The 15497-nt window shown below is 40.1% G+C and overlaps 1 protein-coding gene across 4 annotated transcripts in view; it reads left to right on the top strand.

Moving 5' to 3' along the window:
- LOC126470232 (histone-lysine N-methyltransferase SMYD3) overlaps positions 1–15497 on the top strand; it is a 234589-nt gene that overhangs the window by 114699 nt on the left and 104393 nt on the right. Inside the window, exon 1 of one of the 4 annotated variants that reach the window (XM_050097925.1) lies at positions 6630–7116. The exons of 2 other annotated variants lie outside the window; for them this stretch is intronic. In XM_050097925.1, the coding sequence (XP_049953882.1) occupies positions 6947–7116 (170 nt within the window). In that variant the 5' untranslated portion in view covers positions 6630–6946. Of the gene's footprint in view, positions 1–6629; positions 7117–8617; positions 8725–15497 lie in introns of those variants that run through there. One more of the 4 variants, XM_050097928.1, reaches the window with a different exon arrangement.

Here is a 15497-nt window from a genome sequence, read left to right as displayed (position 1 = left end):
GGCGAATTTCCTCGTCTTGAGGTGTGCTTGCACACGTGGCGAAATCGATGTAGAGGACAAAACATTCCCGTGGATGGTTTCATGTTGAAGGAAAAGCCACGTCTTTTGCTCAGTATCGTGGGATTGAAAGATTTGCGGCAACTGAGGGGTGACTCACAAATTAAAGAAAAACCTCACGCCATCACATTAAAAAAGAGTGCCGGCGAATTGTATCGAATAGACTAATGTACCTAAACTAGTTTTTAACTGGCTACGATCCATGTAGCATATTAAATACCGACGAACGCGGACCTTTATTTTTATAAATGTCTTCCTAATCGCACGCTAGCATTCAGAAAAAAATGGTTCAAATGGCTCTGAGCACTATGGGATTTAACATCTGAGGTCCCCTAGAATTTAGAACTACTTAAACCTAACTAACCTACGGACATCACACACATCCATGCCCAAGGCAGGATTCGAACCTGCGACCGTTGCGGTCGCGCTGTTCCAGACTGAAGCGCCTACAACCGCTCGGCCACACCGGCCGGCCATTCAGAAAGGTGTGACACAGGAAAACTGAGTAAGGGCAGAATAACTCTCATTCTAGCTTGTAACATCGACGGCTCTCAGAAGATGAAATCACTCGTAGTAGGGAGAACTGCAAAACCACGCTTTTACAATGGAATAAAATCGCTTCCCACAACTTAATGCTCAAACAAAAGATCATGTATGTTGGCAGAATCGTTTAATGAATGGCTGATGTCGATTAACAGTGACATGAAGAAGGAAAAACGCAAAACTAGATCACTTAAAATTGATTTTTTTCCACCCAACAAGACATCAAGATCACAATCATTGGACTAAGGGCGTAATACACAACTTTAAAACTCTCTACTGCAGAGAGATTATTTCACTTGTGCTGGATAGCAGTCAAAAGCGTAAGATGGCGAATGTAACAGTTGTGACCGCTATTACCATGACTGATACGGCCTGGAAACATGTCAGCCCTACCACTCTTTATAACTGCCTGCTTCAGAAAGTGCGGGTTTGTAAGGCAAAGAGAAAATGTGGCATACCTATCAAAAATGTGAGAATTAAGGAATTCGACCCCCCCCCCCCTCCATCAGACTCGGGGTGGGAACTTCTACCTAACTGTGGTGGGTTAGCCGGCTGCTGTGGCCGAGCGGTTCTAGGCGCTTCAGTCCGGAACCGAGTTGCTGCTATGGTCACAGGTTCGAATCATGCCTCGGGCATGAATGTGTGTGATGTCCGTAGGTTAGTTAGGTTTAAGTAGTTCTAAGTCTAGGGGACTGATGACCTCAGATGTTAAGTCCCATAGTGCTCAGAGCCTTTTTTTTTTGTGGTGAGTTAACCTTCGAGAATTTCTTTCGTGTTGACGATGACGTCGGTGTCCCTAGTGCTTGGCCGGTCCACGATGAGCACGAGGAAGATCAGGGCATGCCATAGTGGCTTCCCGCGCAGATTGCTAGCGAAATGCCGTGACGTCATTATAGTCCGATCAACGAACGATGGCGGTTCGCCCAGGTCGAGGCACGGACGGGGACTGCATTGTTGACGATTTCAAGCGACAGTTGTGGTACGCGCATATGCGTGTTTTCTGCTTGAAGAAAGCGTATGTTCTGCAATTATGTCTCTCACTTGCTTATGTAGTATGTATCACTTATCAACACATTCAGCGATGACAACTCGCAACAAATGGGATCGAAATTCAGTAAACAACTCGTTACGATCACGTTTAATGCTCGCATTAGCTACGGCATTTACAGCAGGGCGCTCAGAACAGGTGCGCACCTACGTCACGTATAACAAGCCTAAATCCGGCCGCCATCGATCTTGACTCCAACTATAGGAATACGGAAAGCGAGAAGTGGTACGAAAGGACACTATAAGTGCATTGTTAATGCAAATTTCCCAATCCCTGAGTCGAAATAAATACACCATGTAATCAAAAGTATATGGACACCCCCAAAAACATACGGTTTTCATATTAGGTGCACTGTGCTGCCACTTACTGCAAGGTACTCCATATCAGCGACCTCAGTAATCATTAGACATTATGAGAGCAGAATAGGGCGCTCCGCGGAACTCACGGACTTCAAACGTGGTCAGGTGATTGCGTGTCACCTATTACATACGTCTGTACGCGAGATTTCCACACTCCTAAACATCCCTAGGTCTACTGTTTCCGATGTGATAAAAAGTGGAAATGTGAAGGGACATGTACAGCACGTAAGTGTACAGGCCGACCTCGTCTGTTGACTGACAGCAGAGACCGCCGTCAATTGAAGAGGGTCGTATTGTGTGATAGGCAAACATCTATCCAGACCATCACACAGGAATTCCAAACTGCATCAGGATCCACTGCAAGTACTATGACAGTTAGGCGGGAGGTGAGGAAACTTGGATTTCATGGTCGAACGGCTGTTCATAAGTCACACATCACGCCGATAAACGCCAAACGACGCCTCACTTGGTATAAGGAACGCCTCGCTTGGTATAAGGAGCTTAAACATAGGACGATTGAAAAACATTGTGTGAAGTGACGAATCATGCTACACAATTAGACGATCCGATGGCAAGGTGTGGGTATGGGGAACGCCCGGTGAACGTCATCTGCCAGCGTGTGTGAGTGTTAACAAAAAAATTCGGAGGAGGTGGTGTTATGGTGTGGTCGTGTTTTCAAGGAGGGGCTTGCACAGGCCTACACTGATGTTTCAAGCACCTTCTTGCTTCCCACTGTTGAAGAGAAATTCAGGGATGACGAATGCATCTTTCAACACGATCGTGCATCTGTTCACAATGCACGCCCTGTGGCGGAGTGGTTACACGACAATAACATCCCTGTAATGGACTGGCCTGCACAGAGTCCTGACTTGAATCCTATAGGACGCCTTTGGGATGTTTTGGAACGCCGACTTCGTGCTAGGCCTCACCGACCGACGTCGATACCTCTCCTCAGTGCAGCACTCCGTGAAGAATGGACTGCCATTCCCCAAGAAACCTTCCAACACCTGATTGAACGTATGCCTGCGAGAGTGTAAGCTGTCATCAAGGCTAAGGGTGGGCCAACACCATATCGAGTCCCAGCATTACCGATGGAGAACGCCACGAACTTGTAAGTCATTTTCAGCCAGGTGTCCGGATACTTTTGATCACATAGTGTAGAATGCAGTAACTGCTTATTTGCTGTTCTTCTTGGTGGTCGTTTTGCAGCATTATGAGCAAAAGTAGAAATCATTGTGCTACTGCTGAATGCTAAAATGCTTCACATAAAACTGCTTATGTCATTTAACACAGATTTCCGAAAGATAAGGGAATTACAGCGCAAATGGATGTCTCGCTGTAAAAGAACTGATCTTGTTAATGTGAGTAATGCAAGGATTTGTTGCGATAATTTCCTTTCTGAAGATCATGAACGGGACTCAAAAAATTAGCTGTTTCCTTTGAAAGAATAATTAAGGTTTGACTTTCTGCCATCACAAAAAATTCCTGTTTAGAAACACGTTTCTGTGTATTATCGGTTTTGGAATTATTCGCGCAATTTTTTTATAACGGTACAATTTATTTCTAGGCCAACGATAAGGCGATTCTAGAACATTATTAATAAGTAACATGAGCAAGAGATCGCCGATATGAAAAGAGAAGCGTATTTTGTCTGCCTTAAAAGATTTATCACGGAAAACAAAATAGATCAGTCGACCTGCACAGAGGCAGTTCTTGACCTGGACATTGCTGCTAAACACGAAATAGAATTTTTTTAACTGAGTTACAGTTGCTGAAGAGAGAAAACTACGCTCTGAAAAGAAGTAACAAGGCCTGCAAGCAAAGTATTCGAAGTATGTTGCGGAAGTAAAGAGCTGTCTGCATTTCGCAGTTAAGTTCTTGACGGTTCATCCAACCACCTGCACGGTATTCCTCTATCATTCCACTCCCAAACAGTGCGCAGGAAAAACAACCACGTAAATCTTTCCGTGCGAACTCTGATTTATTTTATTAAGCTGATCATTTCTCCCTATCTAAGTGGGCGCGAATGAGGAGGAGAAAGTTGGTGATGTAAATTTCATACGGTCCTGCTGCAACGAAAAAATCCCTTGTTTTAATGACTGCCACGCTCTTCCCTATTTCGCGATAATACAAAACGAGCTGCCTTTCTTTGAACTTTTTCAGTGTCCTCCGTAAATCCTATCTGATGCGGATCTCACGCTACACAGAAATACTCCAGAAGAGGGCAGATACGCGTAGTGTATGCAGTCACTTTAGTAGACCAGTTGCATTTTCTAAGTGTTCTACCAATAAATCGCAGTCTTTGGTTTGCTTTCCCCACAACACTCCCTATGTGATCGTTCCACTTTAAGTTATTCCTAATTGTCAAAATTCAAATGACTCCAAGCACTATGGGACTGAGGTCATCAGTCCCCTAGACTTAGAACTACTTAACTAACCTAAGGATAGCACACACATCCATGCCCGAGGCAGGATTCGAACCTACGACCATAGCAGCAGCGCGGTTCCGGACTGAACCGCTCGGCCACAACGGCCAGCATTCGTAATTGTAATCTCTAAGTATTTACTTGAATTTACAGCCTTTAGATTTGCGTGATTTATCGCATAACCGGAATTTAGAGGATTTCTTCTAGTACTCATCTCGATGACTACATATTTTCTATTATTTTGAGTCAATCGTCAGTTTTTTTCTGCAATAAAACGACAAATTAGACAGTTTTTCACACCAGGCCGGATTCGATCTTACACTGACACTTTATTGGGTTCAGTCTCAGAGGAACTTCTTCCAGATTCAGATTACATCATCGGTAATGACTGGATCTCCTTAGTCTCCAGGGTTCCCAAAATGAATCACAAACTGGTTTCTCTCTGCTAAGGCCAAGAACCTTCGTTAGAAAAAGGCATATGTACACACAAACTAAAACAGGGAACATAAAAGAAGCTCCTCGCGAAGAAAAATCTTCAATGGGTTGCTTCGTGATCTTCCTGAGTATAGTATTTATGAACGATGTAAGATGTTCTAGCTCTTAATATTAAGTCTTTGAAGGTGGCTATTATTGTAATATGCAAGTCTTTATTTATTATAATTTTAGATTCAAGCGATGCTTATTAATGTGCATCAGCACTTAACAACTTAACAACTTTCACGTACTGCGGTGTAACAGTATTCCCGCCGATGTCTTCCTCATTAGCCAACAGCTGCGCGATCCCTCGGAATGGCCTACCCAATGTTTCTAGTTGCCTTGTATGAACATAACGAAGAACAACCGCCAATTCCCGTCATAGTGAGCGAGGCAAGGTCATCTGTCCATATCCTACGCCCTCAGAAACGGGAGTGATGATTTCTTCTCAGCTCTCATCATTATAGAAAATTCACGTGACAATACTCGATGGAAGTCGCTCTCTCGAAAGAAAATCACCGACTATTTTCCAAAATGACGTGTAACATCTTCAATGGTACGTTTTTCATATACTGTAAGTATGTACCATATGCATGTATGTATTATTTTGCACATTATTAAAATAAAGGTGAACGTACCTACGAAGTAGTACAATTTACTTTTCATCAGATTCTCGTCACTTGAATTTTTTCCTCTGTCCCTCTCGATTATTTGAACTCCTGTTATTTTGAACTCTCGATAATTTGCTTTTTTTTCTCTGGTTTCAAATTGTCGGGAGTTGACTGCACTAACAAACAAATCTACATAAAAGGGCAGAGTGTTAACACTAAATGTAGTGCGTAGAGATAGATTTATTAAGAACTAATTTGTGAGTGTTAAAATGCTTGCATACAAATGCATACGAAGAGACATCTGTTAATTTTTCCCAAGTAATGGTGTAATCTTTACTTCGGTAGACTGTTCGTGTCAAACTAATGTGAACATGTCTGCGAGTCTAAAGAAAGAACCTGCAAGCTCTAATCAATTTAGGTGTTTTTTTTAACTATTTCCTCCCGAAAGCGAGCTAGTCCAATGAGCGTCACGTTTCACAATGTGAAGCTACCTAGCTTGTGCCGGCGAAAGATGGGTGTTTCTAATTAGTTCCGGCCGACTGGCATCAATAATAAGTGCTTGTAGAAATCTAGATTATGAGGTTCGTTGTCAACAGATTACTGATAGTGACGTGTTTACCGTTCCCACGTTTAGTCTTTGTCTTTCCGCTTCCTCGAACCCAATTAGTAAAAATCAGAATACTTGGGCAGCCAATGGTGTAGCAGCCGCCACGATGCCAATATTAAACGCCCTCTCCTGACGGTTGTGCTAAGTAGCGAGTGTCATTTGCGCAAATCTTTCAGCAATCTAGTTCGATTACATTAAACACGTAAGCGTTTGCTAACCGTACGCTTCTATTCGAAGCACAAGGGACAGACTTCCCGTTTCCCGTTGGTAGCGCTAGAGTCACATATCCAAACATCCTAATATTAACTCTATTCAGTCGACACATAATAGAACTTGCTTCTCCCGCCGGTCCAGCTTCCGCCGCACTGAAAACAAAGCTAGAGTGGGATGGAGCATCTTTACCCCTCTCCTCCCCTCTGACCGCTTTGAATCCCCACCAGGCGTTGCCTCCGCTCCCCACTTCTGCCCACAACACGTGGCTGGCGGGAGGGAGAGAGAGAGAGAGAGAGAGAGAGAGAGAGAGGGGCGTTACAAGCAGTAATAATAGTTGTTTACTTCTTTATGTGAGTGAAAACTGTTGATATAGGGAATTCCCCCGAAGGAACAGTATTCAGTAGTCCGTAATATGAGACACATGAGTGGAATGCAACATCAAAATTTTGGAATATAACGCTATGCCGGTTACAGACAATTTTAGCTGAAACAGGGGGAGGCACTCCTATATTTACAGTGACATAGTATATTTATGTTTTTAGCTGCTTATTGAGTCAAAGATAACGCACACAGCATTTCCTGTGAATACACCTAGGTCTAAAGTAAACATGCTCAGAAATATGTTTCCGAATAATGTTGAATATTCAATGACTCAGAAAAGTGGTAAAGATTCCCTGCGTGAGATAAGAAGTGGGTCTGTGCTACTTATAGAAAAACCGTTTGCTTTCGTTCTGAAGAGTTCCTTACGAGCAGAAAGATGTGCCTTCTGTTTAAAAACGTGAGTACTGGTCCCTTCCAGACATAACCTAAACGATTCAAAGTCTTCAATTTTTTGTCATCTGATGATTGATAGGATTCGTGGAAGAAAAAGAAATTAGAATGCATAAGTAAATTGTCTGTATGTGCTTTATGATATTTTATTGAATTCAAGCTCTGACATTTTTTGTGGTATTTATTATTCAATCTACGTCATTATACTACAGGAAGACAAAACGTCGGTGAAATACTCTGATGATTATGCCATAACTGAACATTTCCATTCGCATGAGAACGTGTAAGCACGTCGGTTTTTAGATTTACTTACAAGGATGCGTAACGTGAGCCATTACTATTACTAATACATTTAATTTCAATGACTTGAGAGAATTATAAACTAACAAACACTTATTATGCACACAACCACTACATCATCGTTCATTCATCGCATCACTCTGTCATCTTCTGGAACACTTGTTTCAGAACATGTATTTGACCTGTTTGTCCCCCCCCCCCCCCCCCCCCCCCACCGTTTTCCAATCCAAACTTCCAGGTGAAAGAAATCTTTCCACTGTTTTGTTGTTTGTTGCATAGATTTCTCCTTCGTTCCTCAATACAGAAACTAATTCTAATGCCAGCTCATGCATTGAAGCCTTCAGAGGCACTATAGATAATCTAATTTATTATTTTTCTTTTTTCTCGCTAATGAGTCACATTTTATGCCCTTAACAATATCAGTGCAATTCAACAATGCTGAAGTGTGTGTGCTCCTCTTTGTGTATAGGCTCAAAATCAAATATGATTGATATGGTGCTTATGTAGGATATGCAGTGCACCAGATCAAGAACTGTGTGACTTTAGCATCACCTTATTCGAGAAAATAACACAATGCCCTGTTGTGTTCATTACTGCAACAATGAATGATACTCTAAATGTAATATTTATATAATATTCTTGCAAAGTTGAAGAAACTTTTGTTAGGCTTCAAATATCAGCAATGGGTTGGTGAAGCTGTATGTTACAAATTCGGCAATGAAACAGCTCAAATGGTAAATATGAGAACGGAAATGAGACAAAAATGAAAGCTCAAGTGAAACGGCTGTCAAATCGGCCTTTATTGTATTTGTTCTCAGCTTGTGAGTTTTTCATTTCAGCGAACATAAACTTCTTTTAAAATTCTTGAAGAGCTTTAACGAAGGAATGTTCACATCTGTCACCCCGCTTTCGTCATGAATCCTGGCGGCTTGATTGTTTTATTGTTGTTGTTGTTGGTGGTGGTTGTTTTTGGGGAAGGAGACCAGACAGCGTGTTCATCGGTCTCATCGGAGTAGGGAAGGATGGGGAAGGAAGTCGGCTGTGCCCTTTCAGAGGAACCATCCCGGCATTTGCCTGGACTGATTTTAGGGAAATCACGGAAAACCTAAATCAGGATGGCCGGACGCGGGATTGAACCGTCGTCCTCCCGAATGCGAGTCCAGTGTCTAACAACTGCGCCACCTCGCTCGGTGATTGTTTTATTGGTCCGGCATAAAATACCTATAATTCAGAACTTAAATTCCATGGAATTAATTTCGTGCTCTGTTTTGACGATTGCATTATTGATGTACGAAACTCTGTTTACGCTTACCTGGTACGTTTGAATAGTTATTCATGAAATTTTAAAATACGATACGCATAAAGGCTTTCTGCTGTTGAAATAGCCGTGACTCGCGCCCCTCGCGGAGAAAGTAGGAATTTTACTGAACAGCGAACTCACGACAGCCGAAATACAAAATAAATGTTTGAGCAAAAAAATCGTCGTATGGCTTATCGCATGTTTCCATTGAATTTATTTGAAGAGTTATTTGTTTACGTCTAGCAGGCATCGCTGCATAATTCATTCATGCATGTAACCATCGTCTTCCATTGCCGCCTCCTGTGTGGTAGCTATTACTACTAACCCCACGTTGTTTTGAATATGTTGTTCCTTCCGAAAATATAACTGCTAACCAACATAAAACGTGCTATATTATCAACATACCCGTTGCGTTCATAGATTCCCGCAAGTAAAAAAATGTAACGGTATCCGTAATTTGCCGTAATGAACACTAATTAACCAAATAGTCCATAAAGTTACCGTATGTTGTTTTACGTTGACATATTTCAGTAGAAAAACGCACATTTGTTAGATAAAGTGTTGAACAATGCCAACTAAAATTCATTACTAATCTAGCAACAGAACACATCGTTGAACAATCTGCACTAGGACATAGCAAGTATTATTTGTTTATATGTAAGTCTAGATGGAAACCTGAGCACTGTATGTAACAAACTGAAGAAAAGCTAACACTGAATGTCACGTGTGGGACATGTAATTTACATATAACTACCAATTCTTCAACCATAACTAACAAATTATCTAGCACCACTATTGATCAGATATTCTTAAATACTGACAAGTTTGAGTATTAGAAGGGAAATATCAACATAAGGTATAGTGATCAATATACTCACTTCATTGTTCTACAAACCAAAATTAGGCGATACAGTTAGCAAGAACAAAAGAAGGCAGTTATTTCACCCAACAAACATGCAGCAATTATGGTACCCACTAAGGAGGAACTGTTAGGATGAAATATATGGTAAAAGTTACATATTGGTCCCCCTTTGCATTTTTCAGCATGGTGTTGATGTAAACGTGATGCTTTGTTACCACTCAGTTTCTTACCACAGCCAAACTTTCTTCCACATTTGTTGGCTTCGCCAGCTTACAACCAAACTGTCACTTTCCAATTTAACCTAGACCTCGAGCTGCGCTACAGATCAGCCTGTCACCGCAATCAAGATTCTGGGGTGGAAGCAGAGAGGGGGGTGGGGAGGGAGGAATCCAGTTCATAGCTTTAGCTAAATGTGCAGATACAGGGCTGATTATGAAAATTTTGTTTTCTAGAAATATTTACACCTGGTTGAAATATATCAATTCTCATCAAAAATGAAAATTGAAACCAGTGCTAGAAATCTAACTAGGCTCACCACTAACATTTAGAAATCTTCTACAGAAATATGCAGACACTGTGACGTCTCAACAACTCATAAAGTGACAGGTGTTTTTATCAGTATATCAGAAAGTGCAAAACTACATTCAAAACATAATGAAAGAGAGAAATATTGGAAGTAATAATTATACCACAACTGCCAATAACAATATGAAAGCTCTATGGGGCATAGTAAAATAGCAAACATATAGTGACAGTTTACAAAATTTCAATGCAAATTCAATAATAACTGCACAGAAATTACTAAACCAAAGGAAATTGTGTTCACCGTCAACATATGTCTTTCAAATATAATTTGACACTTGACTCAGACCATACAGTAATAGTCATGTATTATCAGACACCTCAAACAATAATTCGGCTTCCATTTTCTTTTCTTTCAGCTAATTAGAGACATTTTAATAATCATTATAATTTTGAAAGCTCACTATTCTACAGCTATATATGGCATCCCAGATTACATTATCATCAATGGTAGTGACTTTATAATTAAACCATTCACCCATTTGTGGAACAGTTCCATCAGCTGGAACTGTCTCTAATTTAATTAAAGTGAAATTGAAATTGCGATTCTGTAGTTTCTCAAAAATACCAGAAAACATTTTCCAAAATAGCCTTCAGATTTACTGTACGAACATCAAGTCCTTTCCACAGCAGAATGTGATTTCAGAGGAAGCTGATGAACTGATACTGCAATTTTTGAATCTGTAAGTAAAATGCTCCATAAATTAGACAATGGGGCTCAAGTGACTGGTATATGACTTGCTCTGCCCAAGATTGTTGTAATTGACCAAACACATTAATTTTTGAGCTCTGCAATGTAGGTGTTAGGAGAACAGATTATTCTCCATAACTTATATGTCACAATGTTTAACTACATGTAACAACAAATTGTATAAATATAAGAATGTACACAAACTGACAACATCAAAAACAGTTCAAATGGCTCTGAGCACTATGGGACTTAACCTCTAAGGTCATCAGTCCCCTGGAGCTTAGAACTACTTAAACCTAACTAACCTAAGGACATCACACACATCCATGCCCAAGGCAGGATTCGAACCTGCGACCGTAGCGGTCGCGTTGTTCCAGACTGTAGCGTCTAGAACACCCCGGCCGACCTGACAACATCCACACATTTTAAAATGTCCACGTATGGCAAAATAAATAAATGTACAAAAATAATCTGACAAACAGCGTGAGCAGCAGTCTGCAGCTAATTGCAGATGATGCTGTGGTGTGCGGAAAGGCACCATCATCGAGTGACTGTAGGAGGATACAAGTTGGCATAGGTAAAATTTCTAATTGGGGTGATGAATCCTCACCCTAACATAGGAAAATATAAGATAATACAGATGAGTAGGAAAAACGATCTCATAATGTTCAAATACAGTATTAGTAGTTTTCTGCTTCACACCGTCAGATCGGTTAAATATCTAGGCATAACATTGCAAATCAATCTGAAATGGAACGAGCACATAATGATGGCATTAAGGAAGGTGAATGGTCAGCATCATCTGAGGAGGATAATTTCAGGGAAGTGTGGTTCATCTGTAAAGGAGACCATGTGTAGAACACTAATATGACACATTCTTGAGCACTATTTGCATGTTTGGGATCTCCACCAGGTTGGAATGACAGACAACATCAAATCATTTCAAAGGCAGGTTGCTAGATTTGTTACCAGTAGGTTCAGTCAACACATGAGTATTACGGCGATGCTTCATGAACTCAAGTGGGAATCCTTGGAGGGAAGGAAATGTTCTTTTTTGTGGAACACTTAAGAGAAAATTTAGAGACGCAGCATTTGAAGCTGACCGCAAAATGATTCCACTACTGCAATGTACATTCCATGTAAGGACTACAAAGTAAGAGAAATTAAGGCTTGTGCAGAGCATGTAGCCACTTATTTTTCCCTTGCTGTATTTGCGAATGGAGTTGGAATGAAAATGACTAGTTGTAGTACAAGGTACTGTCTGCTGGATACTATGCGGTGGTTTGTGGAGTACTTGTTTAGATGTAGAACTACAAAACTTTTTCGGATGAAAGAAAGAATTGTAATAATAATGGAGGGAAGAAGAAGAAGAAGAAAAAGGGACCATTATTCAGAACTACAGGAATTCTCCATATTCCATAAGTGTATGTTTATTAGATTATTGTATTCATTAAAAATATAAAATTGAAAATCCATGCCTGTCCCATGAAAGTGAAAATGTCCAAGATTATAATTTACAGCAAGAACCAAATTTCCACACTGAACAAGTAAAAAGCTGGCTTCTGTGAGAAACTAGCATTATACATCATCCACAAGGGCACTGATGCTGAAGTACTCAGTTGGCATTGGAGACCAGCATGTTGTTTTCTGAAATGATGACTGTAACCATGCAATTAGAGACAGGTGAATATAACTGAAATGATTGAAATGCTGGGAAGTGGGAGAGAATTTTTCGTCTTTCACAAGGCAGGGACACTTAAATGTTCTGTATTAGCTAATACAGAATTACAGGACAACATTTTTCACAGACAATTTGAGTGCTAGAATGCAGCCAACTTCTATTGATGATGAGTCACAAGCAAAGGCACATAACTTTCATTGTGGGGTGGACATGTCAATGATTAAGATAGCCATGCTGCAGATGCAAGAATTTCACAATAATATGGAGCGGCCAGACTAACAGTTGTCCTGAAGTGGGGCAGTTGGAGGGGCAACGGATTGGACAAATGACTGATCTGGCCTTGTAGCACTAGCCAACTTGCTGTGATAAGCTGAAAGCAATGGGAAACTACTGCTGTTATATATACCAAGGACCTGCAACACTACTAAATGGTTTAATGATGATGGTATCCTGTGGAGTAAAATATTCCAGAGATAATAGCCCCTTTTCCGATCTGTGGGTTGGGACCCCTCAGGTGGATGTTGTTATCAGGAAAAACAAAATGATATTTTAAGGGTCATAGTGTGAACTGTTAGATCCTTTAAGCCAGTAGGTAGGTTGGTCGGTTAGAGAATTTAAAAAGAGAAATGGATGAGTTGAAGTTAGCTATAGTTGGAATTAGTCATTTGTGGTGGCAGATGAGAGCAGGGCTATCAACAGAACCAAATAGAGTCAATGAAGAAGTAAGTCAAATAATGAACAAGAAAATAGGAATTCTGGCGAGCAGCTGTAAACAGCATAGTGAAACTTGTATTATAAATAGTTTGGACAGGTAGACAATATAAGCTTTACAAATGTGCTGCAGAAGAATGCCAAATATTAGATGAGTAAACTGAATAACTAATGAGGAGGTACAGAATCAAACTGGAGAGAGAAGAAATTCTTGACACAACTTGACTAAAAGAAAGGATTGGTTAATAGGACACATCACGAGACATCAAGGAATCATCAGTTTGGCGAGAAAAGGAGGAGGGGGGGGGGGGGGGATTAAAAATCACTGAGGGAGACAAATGCTCAACTACACTAACAGATTCAAATTGTTGTCAGTTGCAGTAATTATGAAGAGACAAAGAGGCTTTCTCACAACAGACTAGCATGAAGAGCTGTATCAAACCAGTCTTCAGACTGAAAGCTACAGCACCAAAATGACTTTTCACACCATAGATGTGTTAAATAGAAGTGATTGAATGGGACCATTTGTGTTTCATTCCTGATAAAGATACAAATACCCTTATGTTAAACTTGATTTTTTCATGTGACTGACTTGGTACAACAATAGACCAGCAAGTATTTAATATGGGAGGTTATGCAGTTGTATACTTCTGCATTAGGAGGAAGCAACAGATTGAAGCTTACTTTTACAGGTTAATATAGTCACCTGTATTCTTAACAATTCTGAAAATACAGTATTCTACAAAATATAAGCTTATTTCCATGACCACTACTTCTTATTAATAGTTTGGATTTGGGGATTGTTCACCAGTTGACAAAGCTGTTTATTTCTTCTTACAGAGGCTCTTTGCTGCTGAAAGTCACAGCAGTGTTGTGTAAGGTAAAATCTACAGTTGGTTCTACTCTCATGTAAGAAATTGGAGCTAGAAATTAGCTTTATTTTAACATGTGACATGAATTGGGCCTTTATTTGGCTTGGGCATTGTATATTCAGGTGTCCTTTGGGGTTCTATACTTCTACCACTTTTTAATCAGTGACTCATGCAAGGAGAAAACTTTTTCGCTTGAAAGTGAGAAACTGTGGTTTTTTTCCCCTCAAGGGAAAAAAAAATTCTTTTGTCATAGACACTTTGTAGGTCAATGTGCTTTGTCCAGCCTTTTACACCATCTAGATTCTATGCTTAAAATGCAATTCAAGAAGAACTGCAAATCGTCCACCTGTGACTGCCATAATCTCTGCATTAGATTAAAGAATTTTCTAGCCATAAATTTGTTTATATGTGAGAATAGGTGGAAATCGGATGGTTCCAAATCTGGAGGCTAATGCCATTACATGCCAGTATATTTACTTTATGAATGATTTCCCCCCTCCCCTTTGCAATCCAAGCTTCTTTTCATATTTTATTATTTTTTTCAGTCAATCTGTCCAAAAGACTTGGATTGTATTTATGAGTTTTACCCCTTCCAAGATAACTGAGGAGGATGATTCCATTTGCATCCAAGCCCTTTGTGGCAGGTAAAATCTACTTTTATCTTTTTGGGTGCACAGCCACTGGCTCCCATTTATTGGTTTATTGCTGTTGTGCTTCTTACATGAATAGCAGCCTTAATCCCATTCATAGTAACAAATTGATGTACAGCATCTGTTAACTTATTTTTAAAATACTCCAAACATTACTAAGACATTCATTTTCACATTTGCTTTTGGTCCGTATCTGCCAAATATGGTATCCATCTCACACAGGGGTTTCTTGTTGGTGATTATTCAAATAAAATGTACTGTGCTCCTTCATCTTATGTCTTTGGAATCAGCTGTTTCATACACCTTTAACTGTTGATCATCCAATACCATGTTGTGCATTATTTCAATGTTTACATGTATGGTTGCAGTTTTGGCATGCCCATCACATTGGTAATCTTCAGGTGAATTATTCCTGCATTTGAATTCAGCTACTTATTTTATAACTCTAGAAAAGGTAGAGGCAGGCTCCTTATAGACCTTCACCAAATTTGGATCAATTTCCAGTGGCAGTAAACCCTATGAGACAAAGAATTTTATGAGGGCACAAATGCCAAGTTATCCATCTGACAGTACATTACATGCCTATTTTAAAAAGCCATAAAAACACAGTTATACAGCAGATTTAGTTGATACTTCACTTAAGGTACTGCACAACATGTACCATACCTATACAACTAAAATAAAATTCAACCGATATTAGTGCCAGGTAGAGATTTTCTCCTTCCCCTACTTTTTGATA

Source organism: Schistocerca serialis, chromosome 3 (genome assembly GCF_023864345.2).
Source record: "Schistocerca serialis cubense isolate TAMUIC-IGC-003099 chromosome 3, iqSchSeri2.2, whole genome shotgun sequence".
NCBI lineage: Eukaryota > Metazoa > Arthropoda > Insecta > Orthoptera > Acrididae > Schistocerca > Schistocerca serialis.
The sequence above is the reverse complement of the archived record's forward strand: the minus strand, read 5'-3'. Positions and strand labels throughout refer to the sequence as shown.